The following is a 27965-nucleotide window of genomic DNA, read 5'->3' as shown; positions in this document are numbered from 1 at the left end:
AAATAAATACCTGTTCATCAGAGTAGATTTTCTTCACAAAAGTGTAGCTTCTTAAAGAAATGACTACTGTTGAAAAAATTTTAATAATTCAGCAGCTACTGGTACCTTCCCTTTTATTTCAGCAATGGTCTAAAGTGTCAGATCCTTTACTTAGGTCAAAGTGGTAATACTTTGTAAAGAAATCTGATCAGTTCCTGCATTAAAAATTTGACTTCAGTGAAGTAAAGAAGTATCATTAAAAAATAAATAAATAAATAAAACCCCTCATCTGAGTCTGGGTCTGACTTAGGCTCAAATGTGTAGCCGAGTCTCTCAAATGTTTCCTCTAATGCTAACCATATTGATACGCACAGCTCTCTAACTGGTGACCAAAACCTTGTCAGTACAGAGAGCCAGACTTTGCATTAGTACAGCCACTAACACTGTCTCAGGCCACTGCCATTCACAAGCTAACAAACAACATGAACAAACAATTACGTTTACCTTTCTGATATGTCTTCTAGTGGCCAGTTTTGGAGCACAACTAACAAACTCCTCACTCTTCAACAAACTCCTGAGTCTGGGTCTGACTGAAGCTCAAACGTGTGGCTGAGTCCATCCAATGTTTCCTCCACTATAACCATCTTGATACACTCTGCTATGTCACCTGTCATCCAAGTGCAAGCAGCAGTGATGGGCGTGTCACAAGTTAAATTTTTTTTTCAACAACATGTTTGACTAAATTTTAATCATTACAGAGTATTTTTACATAGTTTAAAACATGTCTGGAGAGGAACTTTAAGATTCAGAAAACCTCAGACAAAATAGTGTTTTTCCATCATAGGAGAGCTGTAAAGAAGCAACCAACAATTGTTTTCATCATCAATACAACTGACAGTTGTTTTCTTTAATAAAAAGAAAATAGTGAGAAATACCCTCAGAAAGGCCCACGTTGACATGTTGTGCATATTATTGTAGAACAGTGGGAAAATACCAAATATTCACACCTGAGAAACTGATAGGCCTATAAGCCTAAAATAAAATGACTTAAAAGATAAATCAGTTATCAAATTGTTGCTGGTCAATTTTCTGTCAATCGACTAATTGATTTATTAACTAATCACCTCAGATGTAGAGTACTACAGTGTAAAGTAGGAGTCAGTAGTACCTTATAAGAAGAATGGGGCCTCTAGGAGGGTAAACCGACCACGTCTGTATAATGACTTCTTTAGTTTTGCTACATTTTGCTGCAAAACGTCTGTACTTAAGTAATTTTTTACAGTTTTTTTGAAACAAAGTACAATTAACATTATGGTATTTATTTTTACTTAAGTAAATAATCTGAATACTTTTCCACCACTGCACAAATAACGAAAAGATATATCATTATTTTATTTTATTTTATTTTATTTTATTTTATTAAAACTGTATGTGTCTTTAAATCGTTTAAAGTCTTCGTGTCTGTAGTGGTGACGTGTCTCTAAAGTTTCTCCTCCTCCTCTCCTCCCGGCAGCTCAGTAGTGAGACTGACTCTGGCCAGATTTACACAGTAGAGGAGCACACCGGCGGACTGTTGAGACATCATGGGCAGTGAGTATCTCTTCTGCGCTTCACTTGTGTGAGACTGCTATCTGGAGCCAGAGTAACAATATGCAAAACACTGTTAACCGTTTTGATAACTTAGTTAGCTAACGGTGTGAGCGCTGCCATTGATAGCATGCGGCTAGCTTACGTTGCTTGCTAGCTATTTGGCAGTTGCTTTTGAACTATTATGAGCCCTTTCTGATCGGAAGTCCTTTGTGGATTCAATTAAAGCTAGGTAGTTTTTTAACAAGTTGAATTCCTTGGTTGTAGTGAGATTTTAGAAGCGTTGTGTTGTTTCTTGTAGGCTAGAAACATCTTGTAAGCTAACTTGTTAGCCACTCATTCAAAGACATTGACAGTCTAGTGATGACGACGCATAACACTGCCGGTGTTGTCTTCAGCCTGCTAGACCTAAATCAACTCCTAGCTCCTCTCAGGAGACACGCGACAATGAAAATATCAATGGATGAGCAAAATAGCTGGAAGCATCGTGACACTGAATATTTAGTTTGACATGAGATCAGTTTGGTTTTGGTTATTGTAAATTCAAATCTGCCTTAAGTCCGCCCCCCATTCACTGCCACGTCCCACTGAGGACCAGCTATTATTTCCAGTTAACTCGCTTTAACACTCAGGTTTGCTTGTTTCCAGTCAAATTCTTGGAGGTCATAAAGCCATTCTGTGCAGTGTTGCCAGAAATCCAAAAACCCGAGAGAAAGGTGTGTATTTTTTGATTACGTCCCTATTTTACAAGTACATTTGTATATGGTAATAAATAAACTATGCCGGCTTTGCATTGGCTGCCAGCTAAACCTCAAAATGTGTTTAAATGTTAAAATCAAAATGTTCTTGACCAACAGATCCAGTTCAGAGAAAAGGTATTATGGACTGCCATCACTCTCTTCATTTTCCTGGTGTGTTGCCAGGTAAGTGTCACTATTAATTACTGTGTGTATATTCACATAATCTCTTCCTCCAGTCATCTTTGTTTTGTGATGTTTATGTAATTTTTTTTTTTAAATCAGCGAAGTGATTCATCAGATTGACTGCATTCATGTAATGTCACCACTAAGTCTTTGGCAGAATTATGACTATGGTTAACTATAATTTATCTTATTCATTCATCTATGGATTATTTTTGATTAATCATGTTGTGTCCAATACGTCTTATAATTTGAGCACTGGCCATCATGTTATGCCTTAAATTTTTATATTGTTTCTATCAGCCAAAAGAAGAAGAAGTCCATTTAGGGAGATAGGAAACAGAGAAAAGCACTCTTCCTATCCTATCTTAACTTGCAACTAGAGAATGTTTGGTGCTTTTACTTGATAAAATGACTTACTGATTCATTTTCTGCTGATCGATCTATCGACTAATTCAATAATCATGGTGTACTTAACTTCGTGCAGTGTAATTAGGACTGCATAGTGTGAGTATGATATCTGCTCAGCCATCCGTGTCTGCATAATAGTCAAACTATCTAAACTGAAATACTATAGATAGGCTGGGGCTTTATCCAAATTGTAATATGTCAATACAATCTACCCCAAATAGTGCAATATACAATATTATCATTGGGATATTTTTATAATATAGTTATATTGTTGTATTTTATGTTTCAGTTGTTTTTTTTTCTTTGTTTTTTTTTTTTTACAAAAAATGATTGTATCATTGTATTTTATGTTTAGAGTGTAAGTGATGCTGCCACAGCAGTTCAAAGTTTTGTCATATGCCAAGGTACAATGTACAGTAAGCAAGGCAGTGGAATAAGGGTCAAATTTAGCAGCAAGGCAGACTGCAAAAGAAAACTGATATCATGAAAAATCATGAAACCCTTATAGACGGTCCAGAATGCAGCAGCCTGTCTGGTCTTCAGTCAGCCTTAAAAGGCACATGTCATACCGCTACTCACTGACCTACACTGGCAACCAATGGCAGCCCAAATCAAATTCAAGTCACTAACGCCTGCCTCCCCAGGCATACTCAATACTTACACAGAGGTCTCCTACTGCACTGAAGCTTTAAGTAGTAATAGTAGTATTAGTAAGTAATAAATTCATGCATAACTGGAAAATATCTCACACCATGTGAACACTGTTTTCCTCCAGATCCCTCTCTTTGGCATCATGTCCTCAGACTCTGCAGATCCGTTCTACTGGATGAGAGTAATTCTAGCCTCAAACAGAGGTATTTGTCTAGCTAAGAACTGCATTAAATACAGATTAAATACATGCCTGCCCTCCTGCTTGTATAACTAACTTAAATATCTACCTCCAGGTACGCTGATGGAGCTGGGTATCTCACCTATTGTCACCTCAGGCCTGATAATGCAGCTGCTGGCTGGAGCAAAGATCATTGAAGTTGGAGACACACCAAAGGACAGAGCCCTTTTCAATGGAGCTCAGAAATGTGAGTAAACTCATCAGGCGGTGATTTGTAAACACTTGATTAGAATTTAAAATTAAGTCCATAGATTCTCAAACCCCTGTTGATGATTTTCAGTATTTGGAATGATCATCACAATCGGCCAGGCCATCGTATATGTGATGACTGGCATGTATGGAGATCCCTCAGAGATGGGCGCTGGAATCTGTCTGCTCATCATCATTCAGGTGAGAACAGGAAAACCAAACCTCAGATTTGGAATAACCAATTGTGTAATTTGACTAAAAAGATATGCTCTGTCATTGAAACTGGCTTTGAGTATGCACTTACATGATGTGGAAACGCAACATAAAAAAATAGAACAAACTAACAGATAGATTTTGACTACATTCTCCTCTGTTTCTAAAACTAGGCCCTGTGTTAGCTTGGGTCAGTTTAATTTAGATTAGATTAGACTTGTTTATTATCACAGGTATATCCCCTACATATATAAACTAGTAATTATTCAACATATAATTGTCTTTGAAATAACGGGTGTGATACTGACGCCACTGTTAAACGCCATTTTGCCGAGAGCTGTGCCAAGGTCATTTCAGAGAAATCTCACAGAAACATATCATCATGTCAAGACGTAAAATTCAAATAGTGACTCTCCATTGGTTATAATCTTGCCCATTGTCAGTTGGGATTGGCTTTAGCTCCCCCACAATCCCCAGAGGATAAACAGTATAGCTAATGGATGGGTGGATGGGCATTATAATTAAATGACCAACAGGTTTGTTAAGATTATTTGAGTTTACTTACAAAGTAAAATACTTTCCATTGTAACTGTAGGTGCTGACCTGAAAAGGGCATACACACTTTTTTTTTTTTTATTAAATTAATTTACGAAAACAAATTGTCTAACTTATATAGTCAGTATCAGCAGCAAAGACTCTGCAAGCAAATGTGAACTTATAGCAAAGTGAAAGAATTTCACATGATTGCCTCAGTACTTTCCCAGATGACTGTATCTGTTGTGTTCTTCTGTAGCTGTTTGTAGCTGGGCTGATTGTGCTGCTGCTGGATGAGTTGCTCCAAAAGGGCTATGGTCTTGGTTCAGGGATCTCACTGTTCATTGCTACCAACATCTGCGAGACGATCGTCTGGAAGGCCTTCAGCCCCACAACTGTGAACACCGGAAGAGGTAAGAAGCCGCAAAGTGGTCGGTGAATATGTAACTTTGGTAAATACCATGGTCGTGATCAATTCCATCCTGTTGCTCTTCTGCACTCCACAGAAATATGCCTCACACGTGTGACTTCTTGTGTTTTTAGGCACAGAGTTTGAGGGAGCAATCATTGCTCTTTTCCATCTGCTGGCGACCCGGACAGACAAAGTGCGTGCTCTGAGAGAGGCCTTCTACAGGCAGAACCTGCCCAACCTCATGAACCTCATCGCCACAGTATTTGTCTTTGCTGTAGTGATATACTTTCAGGTGAGTCGCAGTCCTTTCTTTTGTGTGACTTCACTCGAAACTGCTTAAATTTTGAAATAGGGGATGAATTTAAATTGTTTAGGAAATATAAATGGTTCAGTTGTTCACAGCTGTCCTGCACATTCACCTTTTCTCACAGGGATTCAGGGTGGATCTGCCCATCAAGTCAGCTCGCTACCGTGGCCAGTACAACACCTACCCCATCAAGCTCTTCTACACCTCCAACATTCCCATCATCCTGCAGTCTGCCTTGGTCTCCAACTTGTACGTTATCTCCCAGATGCTCTCCACACGCTTCAGTGGCAATTTCCTGGTTAATCTGCTTGGAACTTGGTCTGTAAGTATACATTTAATCTGAGCTTTTCGCACAACTTTCTGTTCAGTTTCTCAAAGCATTAGTCTCAATAAATGCTTCATAATTCAGATTATCATCATCATCATCAAAGACACAATCTTACTGTTAGTATACCTTATTTTGAAATTATTGGGTGTAGATCTCCCTATATAAAGGAACATTTGTCTGCCCATTCAAGGATGTAATCATTATTTTCTCATGTTTGCAGGACACCTCGTCAGGTGGTCCAGCCCGTGCCTATCCTGTCGGTGGACTCTGTTACTACCTCTCCCCCCCAGAATCATTTGGCTCTGTTCTAGATGACCCAGTCCACGCAGTCATCTACATTGTCTTCATGCTCGGATCATGTGCCTTTTTCTCCAAAACCTGGATTGAAGTCTCTGGCTCCTCTGCTAAAGATGTAAGTTGTAACTGCTTTCTGGCAGGTGGTGTTAATGGATCATTTCAAACAGACTGTGCTTTAGAGCTCTGTTCTTCACTCTCATCCAGGTGGCGAAACAGCTGAAGGAGCAGCAGATGGTGATGAGGGGACACAGAGAAACCTCAATGGTCCATGAACTGAACAGGTAAAATCAAAAATGTTTTCATGTACAGATCTTTTTTTGGCTTTTAATTTACATACCCCATTAGTCGTACAAACCATACACGGAACAAGGTTATCGGTTAGAGTGGTTACAAGTTGTTATCATGAATTCACATCATCTAATGTTGTTGGCAATTGTCTGGTCACAAAGCAAATAACTCCCATCTTATAACTAAAGCTGCAGATTGTCATATTAAATCACCTTACCTTACTTTACTGCAACACATGTTCCATTGGCACTGGACTCTGCAGTGTGACACTCGCCTAAAATATTTTTTACAGTCACTGTAAAGTGCTTTTCAAAATGAATTGTGATTGACGAAATATGTCATGAGAGTAAGGAAAAGCTGTTAGCATCAGAAAGTGTGAGATATATCGAAAACAATAGGCCAGCATAGGTGTAAATGATGAAATTATTGATGTCTTAATGATCGTATTTATCCCTTTTAATCTCTGTTGATTTTCCTTGTATAAAATTTTGTGTCCTTTTGAAATGTTACTCAACCCAAATAAAGATTTAGTATGTTGTTAAAGGGTCAGAGTGCAAAAATGTCAGCTACTAAGTTACAAACTAATTGAATATAGTGCAGCAGTTCAAGAATGTGATTACCTTTTGTTATTGCTGATGTTTTTCTCAGTTGTCTGCACATTGCTCACTTGGGTGTGGATCTATAATATGCACCATTTAAAGAAATAGTTGAACACTCTCATTCATGTTTTCTAGGATAGCTGTGTCCCTAACCAGCTGCTGACTGTAGCGTCATATTTAACGGACAGACAATGTCAATTTCACTCTGACCAAGAAAGGGAACGAGCATTTCCCCAAACGTCAAACTGTTCCTTTAATCACTGCTCCACAATCATCATGAATGTATTTGAATTTTAACTGTTCTTACTATTCACAGCCTGAAAAATCTGAAAAATCGTAAAGTAAAATTCTACGTATTAATATTCATCTCTATCTCCCTGTTTTGTATTCAAGGTACATTCCTACTGCTGCTGCCTTTGGTGGACTGTGTATCGGTGGTTTATCAGTGATGGCGGACTTCCTCGGAGCCATTGGCTCTGGTACCGGTATCCTGCTGGCCGTCACCATCATCTATCAGTACTTTGAGATCTTTGTGAAAGAACAGAGCGAAGTAGGCAGCATGGGGGCCCTGCTCTTCTAGAAAAGCCAATATCCTCCCACTGTCCACCAACTTTTATTAGGATCACCAACCTTGCATTTATTTTACAACCATGTGAAGCGCCTGCATCATCAGTTCTCCACTTTCAGGATGTGTGAGGAATCTATTCATGAATCTCAGCTGAAATGCGATGTTCTTAGGTGGTACGACTATACAGCCTGTTGCTTCCTCCACATATCTTCCAAAATAACACAAAGACAGACATTTCAGTTGTACTTCATCAGATTTTCCAACTGACTCGAGATTAAAGCTCCCCTAGTTTCATTTAAAGGCTTCCTTTGTGTATGAAACGAAGTCCTGCGGGAGTTTGGTTCTTTTTTCAGACTGACAAGAGAGCGCTTCAGTATGCAGGCATACTTGACTTGGAAGATGGTGGTCAACCGCCAGCTGTGTGCGTACAAGCACGCGACCATCTGCTTGGCGTCATCTTAGTTTATATTTTTGCTTTCAACTTTATTTTATTTTTCTGTTAACCTGCCAATCAGGTAAAGGAATGGACCAGGCCCTGAACTGCCAGGCACTGAGTCTAGTATTGTATATTTTCCTGATTTTTGTGACCCCGTGATAGGTTTTATGTGAACAGGGTCTTGTAAGAAGAGGAAGCGGAGCTCACATTGGGGTCCACCTGTCAAAATTTGATCATCTTATTTTTGTGAACAGTCATTCAATATGAACCTGAAAAAAACAACAACAAAAAAAAAACAAAAAGGGTCCACATAGTCTTAATGTATGGCATTCCCAGGGAACTGCAGTATTAACTCACATGTCACGTTCATTCTTGTTACCCATTTCCTAATATTTGTTTTGGATTTTTAATTGTCTGCTCCAAGCATACTCTCATTAATCACTATTTCAGACCCAACAAATTATGATTTCTGTACATAGGCTATGCATTGAATAACTTTGAATTTGTCTTAAGTGTAAGATAAAGTCTTTTGAATATGTAAAAATGAATACATTTCTGAACAAACTTATATAAAAACATTCTCAAAAACTATTGTGGAGAAAGGCTTTAAGTTTTTGATTGAGTTTTGTCTCCTTTAATACTGATGCAGTTAATGTATTAAGCCAACATATCTTGATGTCTTTTGACCATGTTTCACACTGCTCAACTGTCAATAGTTGTTGATGTGAGGCTATTAGCTTTAGTCAAATAATGCCCCAGGAAAATCCTTGGATTTTTTTTTCAGATTTGTAAAGATGTCAATTTTACATGTTCTGTATTTTTCTGGTGCTATAAGACTCACTGTAATAGGGCAACTTTAATTTTGGGCACAGGAAATAGACAACATTTTGAACACACATTTATCTTTTATGACCCAGTACCAATGGGATGAGGTGTAACTACTACCAGGGCTGATCAATAATTAAACACTATCTGGTAAGCATTTTGTAATTCCGTATATTGTGATGTGAAGTACATGACAACATATTTCTTAATAACTACAATTTCTTGTCAGTGAAACACCAGAGGCATTTGACTGAATAAGATGAATGAGTTTATTCAACCTTCTGTCATGTGACTTAACACCCTGTGATCGGAAAATATCATCACAGTATCTAAAAGGAGATTTTGGTATTATAGCAATATTCATTTTTATTTTAATCCCCAGCCCACTGTAAACCTCAATTAATAATTTAGTCGATCAACAGAAAATGAATTGGCAACTGTATAGAATAACTGAATAATTGTTTTAAGTCATTTTTAAGCAATAATGCCACATATTTGCTGGTTCCAGCTTCTTACATGTGATGGTCTGATGCTTTTCTTCATCACACATGACAGTAAAGTGAGTATCTTTGGATTTTGGACTGTTTGACAGTGTTTGTCAAACAAAACAAAAGATATGAAGATGTTGCCCTGGGCTTTTTCCCCAGTATTTCATGGAATTATATAGATGAAACAATTAATCGTAAAAATATTCAGTTGCAACCCTAAACAGAATATTTCAATTGACTGAAAAAGTCGTATGTGTCGCACTTACTGTTGTGGATTGTTTGTATCCCCCTCTATTACACCTCTCCTCCTTTCTCTTGTTAGGAATGTTAATACTGTGTTTTGTATTGAATAACCGATTGATAATGTAATGCGTCTTTCCAAAAAATGTGTGCTACTAAGTTCATTTTATATGAAAGTGTAGAAATAAAAAAAATATCATAAAGCAAGAGAGAAATCGTACATAAAAAAAAGACACTTGATTTATTTGAACTCTAGGGGGCAGCGGTGTGCTGCGGAGCGTCTGTGTTACCGGAAACAGAAGAGAAGAGGAAGTCGTGTCCATGCTGCAGCAAGGGTAGTTGTGAAACAGTGGAGCTGATGCTGCCAGACTAAAACCTCTGATATTTTCATGTGTTGTGTTGTTCGTTAAAAAGAGTCGTTGTCCTCGTTGGTCAACCAGCTGGTGCAGTGAATCAAAAAAGAGGAGTTTAATCTTTCCCAGCGTGAAGAAATGAGCTCGGTCAGAGAGGAAGGTAACTACACTGTGCTAACCGGCTAACTTATCTGAAAGGCGAACAATGAAGTTTAAAGTCTGGATAAAAAAATTAATACATTTTTAATTAATTAAATGTCAGTAAGCTTCTCGCTAAGATGAGATTTCGGACTGTCAAAATGTTTACGTGTTAGCTGTCACCATCACAGTGTTTAACCTTGACCAGCAACAGGATGCAGAAACGTTATAATGAACTCACCTGAAGACTGACGGTGTTACCTTGGAAAGTCACAGTTATTGAGTGATTGTCTTTGTATAAGTCAAACATGAAAGGTCCAGTGGTGGACAGTACCTCATTTCCCTAAGTACTGCGCTCAAGTACAGTTTGAGGTTCTTGTACTTTAAGTATTTACACTGTTTTATCAACTAGGTTTCAGAGGGAAACATCAGTACTTGTTACCCAATTTCCTTTAATTGACAGCTGTAGTCATTTGTTACTTTGCAGATTAGTATTTAACTTATAAAATACACAAAATTGTTACATATAAAACAGTGTTTCCCAACCTTTTTGGCTAATGACCTCTCACAAAAAAAGCAGTGTTTACTTTGGGCCCCTGTCACGTTTCACAGGGCCCAACTCCCAGGTTGGTTAAAACTAGTTTTCACTGAAGCATCAATATTAACAATCTAATAATGAAATATGTAATAGTGTAACACAAATAGGTGATGTTTTTCCTGTAGCATAATTACTTTAACTTTTGATACTTTATGTACATTTGGATGATAATATTTCTGCGCGTACAGTACTATAACTTACACAGTTGTATTGATGTTTGTGGTTAAGTAAAAGATGTGAGCAATTTCTGAACCACTGAACTGGTCATATTCACAAGTTTAGACTCACCAGGCACAGGCAAAACATATTAATGATCCATTTCTTCTACTTCTTCACATGCTCTTATTCTTATTTTGTGGTATACCATAATCATTTTCATGTTCTTTCTTTCCAACAAACAATCCAAAAGATATTGAGCTTACGTTTACAAACCAATATAAATTGATTATGTAAATTGGAGAAAAGCAGTAAAGAATTATAATTATAATATATAATTACAACTAACTAACTAATAAATCAACTAACCATTTCAGCACTAATTATCATACATTTGAGGTTCAACAGGTGAAGAGGTGCAGGGTGTAAGACTCCGTAATTCACGTTTGTATTGTTCTTTTTCCATTTTACACAACAGGTAAAGACCGAATTATCTTTGTCACCAAAGAGGATCATGCAACACCCAGCAGTGCTGAGCTCATAGAGGAAGATCCCAATGACCCGTATGAGGAGCAAGGTGAACAGCTGTAAAGCAACCCATCCTCAGGCAAAACTGTAACTCTAGTGGTCTTTATAAACCCCAAGTTTAGTATTCTGCTTAAACCTCCTCTCTCCAATCCTAGGTCTGATTCTTCCCAGTGGGGAGATCAACTGGAACTGCCCCTGCCTGGGTGGGATGGCCAGTGGTCCCTGTGGGACTGAATTTAAGGACGCCTTTTCCTGTTTCCACTATAGTAAAGAGGAGGTGAAGGGCTCTGAATGCTTGGAGCAGTTCAGGGCCATGCAGGAGTGCATGCAGCGTTACCCAGAGCTCTACCCACAGGAAGATGAGAAGGTGCCACAAGAACAGTTGTCGGAAACAGAACAGACCTCGCAAGAATCTGGATCTCCAGAAACACTAGGTACAAACTCAACATCTACCATGGAGCAAGGCTCTAATACCACACAACCAAACACAGAGAGCTCAGCAGAAAGCTAATAATGAGCCTCAGTGACAATGAGAGGAACAAGTGTTTAAAGTGTTTAAAATCACATTTAGTCATCCTTTCTTGCAGACAAAAATGATGCCCAAATGTCTTTAAATTTACTCGAGTGTTTTTTATTGTTAAAAGGAAGGTAAAAGTTTTTGAGGTAATATCAAAAATACTTGTTTTACTCTAGCAGCTGTGGGCGTGTCGGTGGCTGAATGACCAAAAGAGGAGGGAGAGACGAAGTTTAAAAAATAGGAAAAAAAAGCTAACACCATAACTTACAAGCAGTTTTGTCAGCAGTGGTAAAGAAGAGTAATGGTCACACCACCATCCAGACAGTTTGAAAAGTTATTTGCAGGCACATTTAGCGTGCTGTTTAGTGTGCTGCAGCTGACCAGCTTTATAGCCATCAAGCCCACAAGCTGACATTAGCAGTGCACTTCCAGGTGAAGGTTTGCTTGGCCACTTGTTCAGCCACCTAAGGACAGAACAAGACGTCTTTGTAAGTTAGCTAGACTTAAGAAGGAAAGCTAATGTGGGTTGTTTTTCAAAGTCTGTGGCTACTGCTTTATGAAAATATTTTTGTAATGATGCACGGACATCACATGGATTGAGAACTGTTATTCAGATGGATTTATGCACGATCGTCATGAAACTAAAAAATATAAAAGTACAAAATCTCTATTTTGGCTTCTAATTTTTTCTCAATGCAGAAGACAGATGTGATTAATGTTATACCAGGCAAAAACATTAGGTTTAATTTCACTTGGACTTTAAACCACTATTTATGACTAAGCTGGGCTTTTAATTTTGTAAAACTAATAGAATGTGGTCCAGGAAAAAAATGACTGTCTAGAATGTTAAAATTCATGTTGTTCAGTCCTGCCTGTGGATGCAGGCAAAACAAGAGGTGGATAATATTTATTTTTTACTTCATTTTTATATGTTTTATACATTTTTCATTTTTCATTCTCCCATGTCTGTGCTTTTTTCTTATGGTGTAAAAATATTTAGCATTTAAATGGACAATATTTGTTACACAAGGTTTATGTCAGTAATTTTGCTGATAAAGTTGCTAAATTCACAGAGGGGGGAAGAATGTGATGAAGAATATGTTGTAACTCTCCAGTGTTGAATCTTGAGTAGCATGTTTCTACAGGTGCCCTCTGTCCTATGGGGCTGCATTTCTTCTGCTAATTTAAAAAAAAAAACAGACTTTTTAAAACTTTTACCTCGGCTGAACTCATCGGAACCACTTGTATGTAACATAGGACAACTGAAGTGACTTGAAGTAAAATACTGTTGAAAGTTATATAATAAATTGTATGAAACCCCTATGGTTCTTGTGATGTGGTTCTCGTTGTAAACCTCTCCCATCTGCCTAGGCCTGATCATGCAATGACTGTCAGCGAGAGCAAATGTGTCATTAGGACTCACCAGCACCTAGCAGAGAGTAACTTTGCACTGACCATAAACAAGTTAATTAAGAAACCCTTAGGTCAAACATTGTCACTGCCTTTAAATTTTATCTGGTTTGAGTTAATTAAATGTGTATCACATGTTTGCACTGTGAATGCAGGTATTTCTGAAAGAATATGTATTAATTTGTCATTTACTTTAATCATTACCGTTAAACACTTTATTTTGTTTGTGCATTCCACCTTCCTTTGGTGTAAAATCTTGAATTTGTAAGCCTGATTATCTCTGATTAAAATATTTAATATATCACAGAACGTAAATTGATTAATTTCAGCACATATTAACGAAAAGTGATACCTGTCATTGGATTTCTTGATACTGATATAAATGTGAGATTTTATGTTGCACAACACAAAAATTACAACAATGCTGATAACAATCTGTAAAATCAGCTATGTTGTCAGTAGCTCAATATAATTAAACCCTTAGAATGAGTAGGCTAGCTGTTATATTTTCTAGGAAGATAAATGTCTATATTCATGTCACATTGTTTATGTAATTACATCATTAGTCTGAGCATGCACATACATCAAAAAGTATGATACTGAGTTGTAAATGTGCATTTTTGCATGAGCCTTAATTAGTTAAAGATGGATACATCTGACGATGGTGGTAATGCTCGGTAATGTAAGTAGACCAGTAAAACTGAAAGGGGAAATAAAATGATTCTACATAATAGCTGTTGACCTGTCCAAAGGTTCTGGCGCTCATTTTTGTTTAACTGAGTTACATGTCGAAGCATCAGGGGTCAGAGATCTTCGGCGATGTTTGTCCACTGAAGCATGTGCCACTTCAAACTTCCTCAGGGATCAATAATTACCAAACACCCTTTTCTATCCGCTGCGTACCATTGGTGGATAGCGAAGGACAAAGGCAACTAAAAAGCCAATGGGATGGGACAGCGAAGAGTTATCGCCCTCAAATCTGCAAGTACACAAGTACACAGTCTGCCTCTGCTTAGAGGGTCATTTGCAGTAAAGGTGAGAGCTGCCTTCAGTCTCCAGCCTGATCTCTGTCTCCAGGTGTGTTTTCAAGTGTGTGATAGAAAATACCCAACAGGATGTCTAATCTAAAGGAGATATGCAGTGGTTTACCTCTGGACCCTCTGCCACCTAACCGGGGAAGAGATCCTAGTGTGCCACATGCACCTATCCGGACCCCAAACCTCACAGCAGAGGAGGAGCGAGTGAGTAAATACACTAACAAAACATTTTTCATCACCTTTGCTACACAATCATTTGTAAATCTGTGATCCAGATATCCTACACCTTTAGATAAGATGACTTTTTTGTAGACAACAGCAAAAGTGTTGCATCGTTATTATTATTTTAAGCACACAACATACCTCATGGTGGACATTCACACTTCTTAAACAGAGGTGTAACTAATAACACTGATAACGGCTACATTCCATTTTATGCATGCTGTACTTACACACCTAAACGCAATGAAATGATTTCTGTGAAAAATAAAGTTCATAATGAAAGAAATTGTATGACCAATGGTATGGAACACGCTTAACATAGACTAGCTGGGCTGCAGTGAACCCAACCGTCAAAAAGACAAAGTAGGCTACTTGTGGACATCATCATGAAGTCATCTGTGATCTGACCGGGGCCGCAGCTCACTGTCAAGTCAGACAATTGCTCTGTGTCAGATGCGCAAGCACAATTGACATTATGCCATTGTGGACTGTTGTTGCAACACCACAGTTTGCTCATGGGCTGCCCTAAAAAATTGATTATTCTCTAAGGCTCTCAACTGATTGCCCAAACTGAGAGCAAAGGCTTCAGTCAATAATTAAGAGAGATACAGGGAGCAGTCCAGCTCTGACAGTATGTTAGGAAGAATAAAAAATAGTAAAACCTGTCTGTGTGATGATATTGAAACACTGATTTTCACTGCGTTCACTAACCTACTGTAAATGCCTCTTCCCTCTAGTTGGCGTTGAGAAATGCCCTGCGCTATTTCCCTCCCTCTCACCACGCAACACTTGCACCTGAATTTGCTCAGGAGCTGCGGCAGTACGGGCACATCTACATGTACCGCTTCTGCCCCACACTACACATGAGGTGAGGCAACCTGGTGACGAGAGCCCGACTGAGAACTGGGTTTTTGTTTAGTAGTTGAATTAACAGAGATCCGATGATACTGTATAGTGGCAGTTATTACTTTTTATACAAACAGTTTACATTTATGTTTATTCTTATTTTCGATTTTTTTTTATTCAATTGCTCAAGATAACACACCGACAGTAAAGCATGATCTACATGACAGAGCAAAAAATAAGAAAACACACGCACACACACACACACACACACACACACACACACACACACACACACACACACAGACAGACAAACAAACAAGTCTTATCTTCCAACAACTGTTGAAGATATACAGGTTACAGGGACATTACATTTACTCTTAAGGTGCTATTGTCGAGTTTCTTTTTCCCACCACAGTAGTGATGTCAGTTTCCTTCTGTTTCCTCAGAGCTTACCCCATAGATCAGTACCCCTGCCGCACACGTCAAGCAGCCTCTATAATGTTAATGATCATGAACAACCTGGACCCAGCAGTTGCTCAGGTGAGCTTCCTCCACACGTTGTATTGCCTTACCAAAGCTAAACTTGATGAATCCTTGAGCGAAGTTCTCTGTTTTATTTGTTGTATTTTTTTTCACAGTTTCCCCAGGAACTTGTCACCTACGGAGGCAACGGACAGGTGTTTAGTAACTGGGCCCAGGTCAGTCCTGAGTTTACTTGTGTTTTACTTGTGTCTGAGTCCGAAACAGATAGATACCAATGATTTGTGTGTGTTTGGGTGCAGTTCCGCCTGGTGATGCATTACCTCAGTGAGATGACAGAAGAACAAACTCTGGTCATGTACAGCGGTCATCCCATGGGCCTGTTCCCCAGCCTGCCTTCCTCGCCTCGTGCCATCATCACCAATGGCATGGTAACTGCACAACACACATCTGACTTAAGAAACTGATGCCTTGATACATGACAAGTTCACAAATTATTATTATTTTGCTTCACTCAGGTTATTCCAAATTACTCCTCCAGAGACCAGTATGAAAAGATGTTTGCTCTCGGCATATCGATGTAAGTTTTAAAAGTGCTTGTTGGTTTCTCCGTTATTTGTTATTAGGTCGAGTAATGATTATATAAGAAAATATATAATGTTAGGTGTGTGCCAGATGTAAACTGTGTACTTCTGCTGTGCATTTTCAGGTACGGTCAAATGACAGCAGGCAGCTACTGCTACATTGGCCCTCAGGGGATTGTGCATGGCACTATGGTATGTGAAATTAAGATTAAGATGTGCACACAGCACTTCAGTATTTCTTCATGCCAAATATGGATTACTTTAAGAAGATATAAGATTAAGGTGTCTCAAATAACAAACACAAACAAACACCTCAAGCCTTTGAACTTCACACACTTGAACTCCTCACAGCTCAAACATATGCAGCCTGTGCAGAAGAGTCACAAGCAGATGTTTCTTTTATTTTTAATTTTTTTATTATACTTTTATTTTATTTTTTTTCCCCTTTATTTTACCAGCAAGTCCCACTGAGATAAAAAAAAAATCTTTTACTTTTATTTGTATTAAGGGGTCACACATCTAAAAGGTTGAGAACCACTGCTAATAATCATGACAATTGCACACGTTGCCTGTAGGGTGTTGCCTCTGTGATATATTTTTTTATCTGTTTCCTTTTGGTTTTCTGTGCAGCTGACTGTGCTGAATGCCGGCCGGAGGTACCTGGGTTCTGGTGACTTGAGTGGGCGTGTCTTTGTGACCTCTGGCCTGGGGGGCATGAGTGGAGCTCAGGCTAAAGCTGCCGTTATTGCTGGCTGCATTGGCGTGATTGCAGAGGTCATTTCCCGTTAATACTGACTGCTGAGCAAGAATAGAGGAATTCCTGTGCGTCAATGTGATGGTGTGAAACTGTTTTGTGTGTAGGTAGATGAGGCTCCTCTTAGAAAGAGACATGAGCAGGGCTGGCTGATGGAGGTGACCAGCAACATTGAGCACTGCATTAAATGCATCAGGTAATAGACAGGAAAAGATTAATTATGAATGTCCAAATCATTATTAAAAAATGTCAATACATGCTTATTGCTGAGGGTTTGGATATGATAATCTTTAGTATGTGTGAATCTCTCTAATTCTAATAATTTTACACATTTAGGTAGTTTAATTACACCACTGTATCCTATTTTATAAGATCATATCTTTTGTATGTAAAATCTTCATTTGTAAAGCAGCTAGTAGCGATAGCTGTCAAAGAAATGTGGAATACAAAAGTATGACAGTATGAAGTGGATATACACAAATAAAGTACAAGTACCTCAAATTTGTACTTAGTTACATTCAACTGCTGCTACCAGGGCAGTTACTTGTTTACATGTTCAGCATCTTTGCTCCACATTCATGAAAATGATCCCACAGAAAAGACAAATGGATACATCCCATAACAGAACCTGTCTACAGTGACATGCAGTAATTGTTCTTATTTTGTGTCTGACAGAGAGGCCAAGAGATCCAAGACTCCCCTCAGTCTAGGTTACCATGGAAACATCGTAGACTTGTGGTGAGTAAGAGATGAAAACTCGACCTAGGTCTGCACCTGCTATACATTAAAGGAGCCACCATTTCTTACAAAATGCTGTGATCTTTGTCCTACTTGACTTTTACCTTTGTAACCAGGGAGAGGCTGCTGTTGGAGTATGAGAGGACAGGGGAGCTCCTGGTGGATCTGGGTTCAGACCAGACCTCCCTTCACAACCCATACAACGGAGGCTACTACCCAGTCCAGCTGAGCTTCCGCCAGGCAAACCAGCTTATGTCAACTGATCCTAACCGTTTCCGAACCATGGTCCAAGAAAGGTTAAATTAACAGACTTTCTTAGGGATATTTTCATGCAACATATTGGTCCATTATGTTAAAATAACCAGTGTTTTACATACTCTCACAGCCTCAGGCGACACATAAAGGCCATCAATAAGCTGTCCGATGCTGGTATGTTCTTCTGGGACTATGGCAATGCATTTCTCCTGGAAGCACAGAGAGCTGGTAAGTCATATACATCACACACAAAAAATATTATTATGATTCAGTCCATGTCGGAACAATAAGGAGAGTTGTGTTAATTGTTTTATGTAGGAGCAGAGGTAGAAAAGGTTGGCGGAGGAGCAACAGAATTTCGTTACCCTTCTTATGTGCAGCACATTATGGGGTGAGACATTTTCTTGTTTGTTAAATCTTGCACTGATCCTGTAATAGAAGTGTAGAAAACACAGACAAATAAACTGTGATCAAATCGGATATTTTCTTCCTGTGATGAATTACCAGTGATCTTGCTCTCCTTCTGTCTTTATTACCACAGGGACATTTTCTCTTTGGGCTTTGGCCCTTTTCGCTGGGTGTGCACATCTGGCAACCCCCAAGATCTTGCTGTAACAGATGACATTGCTGCTACTGTCCTGGAGGAAATTGGTGCCAATGTGACTGATCATATCAGGCAGCAGTACAATGACAACATCCGCTGGATCAGAGAGGCTGGAAAACACAAAATGGTCCTTAACTTTATGGGCAACTAATGCCTCTGATTTTCTCTCTCAATGCAAATCACACAAATGAAGAGATTGCTCTACAACGTCCTCTGTGTGTTTGTTTAGGTTGTTGGATCCCAAGCCAGAATCCTCTACTCTGACCAGAGGGGAAGAGTCTGCATTGCTTTGGCAATCAACCAGGCTATCGCTGATGGAAGAGTTTCAGTAAGTGTCTGCTGAGAAGATTCTGCGTGACATCAAGTTTTCAATAGCTTTTCAACAGTGTCTTTTGTTGCTTCTCTCGCTCAGGCTCCTGTGGTTATCAGCAGAGACCATCATGATGTTAGTGGCACAGACAGTCCCTTTAGAGAGACCTCTAACGTTTATGATGGCTCCGCCTTCTGTGCAGGTAGGTGCAGTTCACTACAGCTGTAAGCAACTCAGAGCTTTCCGAAGTTAAATCCTACTTATCGGTTTACTAAAGCAATTTGTCTATTGAAGATTAATTGATTTTGAACACCACCATAATAACATTGGACAAAATAAAAGAAGACATGTTGTGGAGTGTGATAGTTAAACTATCTCAAGCAAGTTTTAACTGTGTACAACTACATTTTCATATCACACTGATCCAATGATTGAAAACCAGAATCCGTCTCAAGTTACTACTGACATGAAAATTGGTGTGACTAAGACTTGTGGCTTCCAAGCTCCTTTACCTTTTCACAGCTTTTCTGTGTCTCTTCATTTATATAAACCAGAGAACTCACAATGTCTCCTCCTTACAGACATGGCAGTTCAGAACTTTGTTGGTGATGCATTCAGGGGCGCCACATGGGTAGCCCTGCACAACGGTGGTGGTGTTGGCTGGTAAGGCTTGCTGGGTATTGCCGTATTTAAATGTTCTTTATAATTCACCAAAGCCATTTGTTGATAACTCACCTATCACCATGTCATTGCATTTTTACTTTACCTGCAGGGGCGAGGTAATGAACGGAGGATTTGGTTTGCTGCTCGACGGCTCAGAGGAGGCAGCAAAGCGTGCCCGTCTGATGCTCAACTGGGATGTGTCCAATGGGGTGAGAGTGTAGAGAGAAGAGCAGCTTGTTTAATTCCAGCCTGGCTCATTATTTACAATCTGCTTAGACTGCAGATGAGTGCTGACTGGCACCAATGTGTGTGTTTCTGTGCGCTGCAGGTGGCTCGTCGCTGCTGGTCTGGAAACTCTAATGCCTATGAGACGATCCAGCGCACCATGGAGGAGCACAGGCAGCTGCGTGTCACCATGCCTTTTCCTGTTCAGGATGAGCACGTGCTGGACCGTGCCCTGCAGGGCTAGCCAGCACTAAAGCACAGGTTACCAGCCAGCTGCGGCCACACAGCAAAGGAATCCTGCAGCTGTAATCACTTCATCAGATGTGTGTGAATCAGGCCGTTGATGTAATACACTGCAGGCTACTAGAAATCATACACAGAGACAGATCAGCTCACTGCAAAACACTTGGCCAGTACTACCGTAGTTAATACATTAATGATGATAGTCTTACACAGGTCGTTTGCTGTGAATACACAGAATGCAAAATAGGTTACAATATTGTGCTGGTTTTAGTAATGTAATATGCAAAAATATATTCTTTATTTTTTGTGCTGAAAATTAAACTACGCCTATATAAATGACAACTCGCACCAGTATACGAGTCATTTGTGTGTAGATAGTGAACAAAAATGATTAGTTGATCAAAATGTCAGTCGGTCACCTTTTGTTTATTTTATGTTGTAGAAAAAGAAACATTTAGTTTTAAATATGAAACTGAATGGTACCAAAGCCAACATTTGGTCACAACTGACTGCACCAAAGCAACAGGTTGGATATTTGTCCTTAGATGCTTGATATTTCCCACTTTGATGTCTGGCCAGTTACATTTTTGGTAAATAAAGAGCATCTTTCCAAGCAGCCTGAGGCAGATAACTGACGAATCCACAGCATAAATTAAAAATTAAAATGTGTTATACTTGATGTCTGTTGTCACAGCATGGCTTAAAGGTGTTACGACTAAGAGAAACCACACGTGCTTCTAAAAGTACAAATGTGTTAATGAAACATCTGAAATGAAAAACAACAAATGAGGTATGATGATAAGCATGTCAGTGGTAGGCTACGGGAGGGCGGGGAGACCAGAGCCAATCAGAAAAGATACGAACAGGGCCAGCCCGAGTTGCCACAACATTCATCCCAGACTTACATAATCCCCTGTGATCGACTCTTACACTTCCAAGATTCTCACCACAAAGTTCCCACTCCCACGCCCCTGGACGTGGACCATGTCCTTACGACATTAATTTCTGGAGCTAACTTTGGAGCTCATCCGCTGGTACCCAGCCATGCGTCCTTACGCGTGGTTGTTCCTTTAAGAAAACTGAATGAAGAATGAATTTGAGCCGCTCCGCACTGACGTAAGGAAGCTGGAGAGGTTGGTGTCCCTGCAGCAAGAGGCAGATAACCGTGATGAGGACCAGGCTGGAGCACCAGGAATTTTTAACATTTTGTTTTCCCCTCAGCCGTCTAGTGTGTTTTATTATCCCTACACTTAAATCCGGTGTTTAGTTGGACTCCCTTGAATTTCTCTATGCCCATGTAACGGTTTCGATTTCGGACCTCCGCCCTTTTCTGTACACACCGGGGAGGTTTTATAGATTGCATACGACATTTTTCTCGTACAGTGTCCAAAGTGGGTCTAGATGTTCTGTCGGGAAGTACAAAAGTCCTCTGGACATTCGCGGATGGAATAAGATGACACTAGATATTTTCTGTGGCAGAGCCTGTTGACATTTGCTTTGCACCACTGTTGGCTTTTTTACATACAAAAAAAAAATGCATCATAACCAGGAGGAGCAGTCGGGAAATCCAATTATTGCGCAGCACGGGACAGCGCACCTCAGTGACTCCAGCAGCCTGGGCTGCGGCCTCACTGACCTCCAGCCACCTGCTTATTCTAAACTGGATTTTAGGAAAAATGCAGTGACAGATGACTATAAAATCACAGCTCAGGTCCTCGGCCTGGGAATCAATGGCAAAGTGCTGGAATGTTATTGCAAGACGACGGGAGAGAAATGTGCCCTAAAGGTGTGTGTGTGTGTGTGTGTGTGTGTGTGTGTGTGTGTGTGTGTGTGTGTGTGTGTGTGTGTGTGTGTGTGTGTGTGTGTGTGTGTGTGTGTGTGTCACAGTTTCACATCCAGTTTGTATGATTACTGGCAACTGAGCTACACCCAGACAGTGGATGTGTCTGGCAGACAGTGATGTGCTGTCTGGGATGTTTTAACACAGTTTCCACTCTGCTGTGATGATTGTTGTGTGGACAATGATCTGCTCTGTTAATACTTCACATACTCATCTGTGCCTGCGACATTTAACAAAAGTTAAAATCTAAACTTTTCACTCATCTATTCAACATTAAATATTCAGCGTATGTCATATTTACAGTCATTATGAAAGGCAACATGGGACATACATGTTGGGAGACATTCAGAGCTGGTAAGTGAACAGACTGAGCTGAGTGTAGGGTTGCAGCAAAGCCTTAAGAAAATACAAACAGGAAGAGCAGCCCCCTGAGTGCCTCCGCATGTTTCCTCTAGAATTTCCTTGGTGGTAACCCACAACCAAAAGGGTATCATAATATGTGAAGAGTGGTAATGCTGTGATTTATGCACAGAGGCTTTTATTGGAAAGTCATAAACATTCATATCTCAGCCTTCTTCCAACTCCAGTGCTCAAAATGCATTTTAACATCCATAAGGATTTTGACTGGGGTCTGCATGTCTGGGAAAATAGGATATACTCGTCCCATGTCTGTGATACCGTCTGTAGAGATAGAGCATGATGTTGCTAAATGCAGCCTTAAAGTCTTCACTCTTAATGTCCTCAGTGGAAATCACTGCCCAGCAAACAGCTGCAGATTAATGGCTTTAATAGTGGCCATTAACAGTGCTGTACACAGTGAGTGACTTCACACTGGGGCATGTGTCTGTGTGTTTATTGATTTCTTAGCAAAGATGTCCAAAAAAAAAAATCAATGAAGCTTGTCTAAGTTTAAACATTGTGATCTATGAATGTAGATGCAGGTGATGCATGTAGACATATTTAAATCAGAACCATTTTATTAACACGTGTTTTTGTTCTGCTTTATTCTGACTGTCTTTGGAGCAGATTCTGTATGATACTCCTAAAGCCCGACGGGAGGTAGAGCTGCACTGGCGGGTGTCTGGAGGTCCCCACATCGTCCCAATACTCAGCCTGTATGAGAACATGCACAAGGGGAAGAAATGCCTCCTCATCATAATGGAGTGGTGAGCATTATCAGCACTGTTATTTATTGTCTGCTTATTTTGAGCCTGTGGGGGAAACTCTGCGGTAAAACAGAATGTGTTTTCTATGATGTAGAACAGCTTTGTGTTAATTTGTGAATGTGAAAAAAGCATCTTTTTAAGCTGAACAGCAGAAAGACAGACTGAGACTGAATGAGGTCGGACGTCCCAAAGATGCCACAAACTGTATGTGAATAATGGAATAACTATTAGGATGCCATGTTCCTGTCCAGAGCTTGTATCTTAAACATCTGGATTGCATCTCGATCAACTTGACATCGATTTAAACTCACAACTGGTATAAGAATGCATCTCAAATAGATTTTGATAGACACTTTTAATACACACTAAAGAAGACAATACCCATTTCTGTTTGCATTCTCATAGTCTTGCATGCTCCTGTGGTAAATATGAGTTCAAAACGAGGTGATCTTTTTTCTTCTTCCACATTGTAGCCTGTGCTTTTAAATAAGATATCAGGGTCTTAAAATATTAAACTCTTTTTCTAAGTCAGTCAAAAATATGTTCTCCACACACACAACATCTTTTAATGCTAAGAGTTCACACGGCCTTTGAGAGAAGCCCATTTTATTGGAATCTGGAAACATTTTCTGATTCACAGCGACAGTATAAGCTGCACTTGATAAAGCTCATTTGTCTCATTTATCTTGAACAAAAACAAACTCTGAGCCCATGGAATCAAGCGTCACCTGATAACACACATCTTCTCATGTGCATCTTATGTGTTTGTATTAACTTTACAGTGTAAAACAAACATAGCAGCAATAATGTAAATTCTGCCTTTTGGCATGATTTTTCCTTTAATGCGCCCTTACTGCTTGAGTCATCTGAGTCTGCTGTGGCTCAGAAGACTGGACTCATCTGAACAGTAAATAGTGAGGCACAATGACTTGCTTTGTTATAAAACCATGATTGCAGTGGAGGACTGTGGTCATTTGCCAAGAGTCCCCGTCGCTGCCCCAGTTCTGATTCCTTTGTTAATCTTGTCTCAGTATGGAGGGAGGGGAGCTGTTCAGTCGCATTCAAGCTAGAGGGGACCAGGCCTTCACAGAGAGAGGTGAGCTGGAGTTCATGTTTTGCAGTTTAAGATCCATGAGTCTCTATATTGTATCCCGTACTGGTACATCTATGCCATCTCTGTCCATCAGAGGCATCAGAGATCATGCATGACATTGGCACTGCCATTGAGTACCTCCACCACATGGATATTGCTCACAGAGATGTTAAGGTACTGCTGCTGTCGAAATCATTTTTCACAGAGAACATAACACGAACACATTTCTAGCTAAATATATTGTTTTAAACCTCTAATTATTTTTTTATCTTCATAAAACAGCCAGAAAACCTGCTCTACACCACCAAGGAGAGTAACGCCACACTAAAACTGACCGACTTTGGCTTTGCGAAGGAGACGACACTGCACAACTCCCTCCAAACTCCCTGCTACACACCATATTATGTTGGTGAGTGTTTGCTGTCATGTGGTAGAAGGACTTGTGCCAATGGAATAAAAGTGTAAATACAGGAATAGACTTTGGATGTGGTCGCTGTCATCCACTCTCATGTTGTCCATGTGTGTCTGCATATTGACCTGCTTTTGTGCGAGTGTGTCTTTCATTCTCCACATCATTGTATTGGGGTTTTTTTCTGTATCTGTTTGTGCATTCAGCCCCAGAAGTGCTTGGGCCAGAGAAATATGACAAATCATGTGACATGTGGTCTTTGGGCGTAATCATGTACATTCTGTGAGTATCATGTGCGTCTATTAACTGTTGAAATGTTTGTAGCGACTCTGGTATACTGATTATTAATGTTCAACTCATTTGTTAAAGAAGACACAAAAGTAACATAGTTCTCTCTTCTGTTTTCTAGTCTGTGCGGGTTTCCTCCGTTCTACTCAAACACAGGTCAGGCCATCTCTCCGGGCATGAAGCAGAGGATCAGGTTGGGCCAGTATGAGTTCCCCAACCCTGAGTGGGCTGATGTCTCCGAGGAAGGTCAGACTTTGGACATAAAATATATGTCTAACAGCAAAAAGACAACTGTTAAAAAGCTGTGCAAAATTTAATTACAACTCAGCTCTCACTTTGTGTGAAATTAAGCAAAATAATGAAAGTCACGAATAAATATGATATGCTGTAACAACCTAATCGTGTGCCTAAAAACAGTGGGAAACAACCTGAACTTAGTCTCCATTTACAGTATCACAAATCTCCTATTCAGGTTACACTCAGTGGTCATGACCTCTGAGTGAGAGAGGTGATGACATTGATGTCATACCAAAGTTTGATTTATCACACAAACTATTTATCTAAGGTGTCTGAGCTGGGTCATTATTAAATATGATGTGGATGAAAATCTGTGACTTGATGTAAATAACAGGCAGGACATCTTGCTTCATTTTCACTTAATTGTCACCACTAAATTATTTGCTGGTATGAACTAATGTTGTTTGTCTTTTTGCTGTCTGGAGAAATGAAAATTCCTGTCACAGTATCTTCTTTTTCTCTGGCATGTGATTTTGATGATTGTTTGAATAGCTTTTACAACACAACACCGTCTGCAGCTTTGGTAATGGAAACAGTTTTTGCATTTTTGTCACTTATTCCCAGAACTGGTGTTTTGTTTCTAAAAACCTATTGGATCAAATGCTTGAGGTTGTTTTCTTTCACGTCCTCTGCAGCCAAACAGCTGATCATTCAGTTACTGAAGACAGACCCCAATGAAAGGATGACAATTGGACAGTTCATGAACCATCCCTGGATTAGTGTAAGTTAACACTTTATAAACCTTGTGGCTATAGGCCTATCATCGTCCACCTGTGTATTCATGGATGCTCGTGTATTTTATTCTGCAGCAGTCAATGGTGGTCCCTCCAACACCCCTTCACACCTCACGTGTTTTGACCGAGGACAAGGAGCTTTGGGAAGATGTGAAGGTGAGTCTCATTCTATTTAAATGCTAAGCTTCAGAATGTGACCACAAGGTGGCAGTAAAACATCAGGTTTACAGCACAAAGTGCCTCTGTCTTCCAACAGGAGGAAATGACCACTGCCCTCGCCACCTTGCGTGTGGACTACAGCCAGGTGAAGATCAAAGACCTGGACAGGTCCAACAACCCTCTGCTCAACAAGAGACGCAAGAGGCCCATGCCTGGAGGTCCCGATAGAGGAGAACAAGCTGATTGAGGAGACATTGATGGAGGAGTGGTGTGTAATAGTCACAGAGAAGTGACATTTTCTGAAGAAGATGGGTAAATTAATATTGCACAAAAGGAGCATAAAAGCCAGAGTGAGCTATTTTTTCCCGTCCGTCCGTCGTATTTTACTTACCTTTTCTCCTTTTTCATATCACTGCACTCAATAGTCTAATCAATGTCATTTATTTTGATTGGCACTACTCTTAACATTTTAAATAAAATTGTGTTTTTTATGTTTTACAGCTGTGTTGTCTCACTTTTATACACAAAATACATTTTACCCTGTTTATCTCACACAGAGAATCATTAGGCTAAACTTCTGTCTGTGAACTTTCTCAGTCCTTCAGGTCTATTGGGTGATTATTGCTGTCTGGTGAAAATCTGAGTAAACTGAGTGCATCTATTTGTGAGAAATTGGTTGTTCTTGCTGTAAAAAAAGAGAGACTGTGTGTGGAAGTCATAAAAGAAATTTATTATGCAAGATTACATCCAGCTAATACGACCTGAAGGGACTTTTGTGATAATTATGTGGGTATTGTGACATGCATCAAAGCACATTCAAACCATGAGAAGTTGAGGCGTTGACATGCCACTTGTACAGATCCATCAACCCTACCAGACATTTCCGTTCACTTGAAATTTCTTCCTCTGAGAGGCTCTGCAAGGCCATTAATGCTTCCTGCTGTATAATGTTAACTCATTGAGTTTTCGGCAGAAATTGTGTTCACTTTTTCACTAAAATGTTGAATAAACTGAGGAAAATGAAAACTCAAGAGCTTCAGAGAGAAACTTTGAGAAACTTTGGCACTTTGTAAGGATAGAACAAAATATCGATATGGAAATGTATTGTATTACTTACTATTGTGATATGTTATCCATACACTAGGGCCAAATATCAATATTTTTTATAACATACACGTACTCTAAATGCGTGCGTGCGTGCGTGCGTGCGTGTGTGCATGCGTGCCAAGACTGCCTTTTGTTTCATCTTAGTTGTCAAATTCTGTGAAACTGACGTCACAATGCAGTGAATAAATAGATTAGGGATATTTTTCCTCTTTACTTACTTGTATCACAGATGATTGCAATGTATTAAGTATCGCATTACTGTATCGTGATACCATTGTTATCTTGTGCAATGTATTGTGATTGTATCATATTGTGACACCCATCCCTAACACAATGTAAAAAATATTCCATTACAAATAAGTCTTGCATTTAAAATTTTAATGTATCTTAAAGTATCAAATTTAAAAGTATTCATTGGCCAGTTTGGTGATGCTAATTTTATCTATAATTTAATAATATATCATATTTGAAAGACTCATCATATCATTTCTATGTCAAACACAAATCTCAACTTAAAGAGTCAGTATTTCTCTCTGACATGTTGCAAAGTAGAAGTATAAAGCAGCATAAAATGGAAATACTCAAGTAAAGTACAAGTATGTCAAAACTTAACTGAAGTACTAATGTACTTTGTTATTTTCCACCACTGGTTGTAGATTGTATCTGTTTATCTTTTAAGAGTTTCATGCCAAGACAGCATC

General features: G+C 39.4%; 4 protein-coding genes across 6 annotated transcripts; all 4 read left to right on the top strand.

Moving 5' to 3' along the window:
- Positions 1-1486: 1486 nt before the first annotated feature.
- Positions 1487-8939, top strand: LOC111221564 (protein transport protein Sec61 subunit alpha-like 1). Its single transcript, XM_022745012.1, has 12 exons — positions 1487-1569; positions 2215-2282; positions 2424-2489; positions 3673-3751; positions 3842-3973; positions 4067-4176; positions 4982-5135; positions 5266-5426; positions 5566-5763; positions 5990-6181; positions 6271-6347; positions 7347-8939. Exons 1-12 carry the CDS (start codon positions 1563-1565, stop codon positions 7531-7533), a joined length of 1431 nt encoding a protein of 476 aa, XP_022600733.1. The 5' UTR covers positions 1487-1562; the 3' UTR covers positions 7534-8939.
- A 900-nt stretch (positions 8940-9839) lies between these two features.
- Positions 9840-12997, top strand: LOC111221752 (mitochondrial intermembrane space import and assembly protein 40-B-like). Of its 3 annotated transcripts, XM_022745294.1 has the most exons (4): positions 9840-10023; positions 11234-11332; positions 11406-11717; positions 11980-12997. In XM_022745294.1, exons 1-4 carry the CDS (start codon positions 10002-10004, stop codon positions 12003-12005), a joined length of 459 nt encoding a protein of 152 aa, XP_022601015.1. In that variant the 5' UTR covers positions 9840-10001; the 3' UTR covers positions 12006-12997. The 3 variants fall into 3 exon arrangements, with proteins under 3 accessions (XP_022601015.1, XP_022601014.1, XP_022601013.1); XM_022745293.1 differs by having other exon boundaries at positions 11439-12997; XM_022745292.1 differs by having other exon boundaries at positions 11406-12997.
- Positions 12998-14177: 1180 nt separating this feature from the next.
- uroc1 (urocanate hydratase 1) lies at positions 14178-20513 on the top strand. Its single transcript, XM_022745612.1, has 19 exons — positions 14178-14451; positions 15207-15337; positions 15762-15855; positions 15954-16013; positions 16098-16226; positions 16314-16375; positions 16505-16571; positions 17010-17153; positions 17241-17329; positions 17809-17871; positions 17988-18167; positions 18257-18354; positions 18445-18517; positions 18668-18857; positions 18960-19058; positions 19143-19242; positions 19622-19703; positions 19813-19912; positions 20032-20513. The coding sequence occupies exons 1-19, from the start codon at positions 14326-14328 to the stop codon at positions 20170-20172; spliced, it is 2028 nt and encodes a 675-aa protein (XP_022601333.1). The 5' UTR covers positions 14178-14325; the 3' UTR covers positions 20173-20513.
- Positions 20514-21090: 577 nt separating this feature from the next.
- On the top strand, positions 21091-27760 carry LOC111221682 (MAP kinase-activated protein kinase 2-like). Its single transcript, XM_022745179.1, has 10 exons — positions 21091-21957; positions 23038-23177; positions 24209-24273; positions 24365-24444; positions 24553-24679; positions 24886-24961; positions 25089-25213; positions 25900-25985; positions 26074-26154; positions 26255-27760. Exons 1-10 carry the CDS (start codon positions 21706-21708, stop codon positions 26402-26404), a joined length of 1182 nt encoding a protein of 393 aa, XP_022600900.1. The 5' UTR covers positions 21091-21705; the 3' UTR covers positions 26405-27760.
- Positions 27761-27965: the final 205 nt, after the last annotated feature.

The sequence above is a fragment of the Seriola dumerili genome, unplaced genomic scaffold (genome assembly GCF_002260705.1).
Source record: "Seriola dumerili isolate Sdu_G_001 unplaced genomic scaffold, Sdu_1.0 BDQW01000088.1, whole genome shotgun sequence".
Classification (NCBI taxonomy): domain Eukaryota; kingdom Metazoa; phylum Chordata; class Actinopteri; order Carangiformes; family Carangidae; genus Seriola; species Seriola dumerili.
This window is presented reverse-complemented; position numbering and strand designations above follow the sequence as displayed.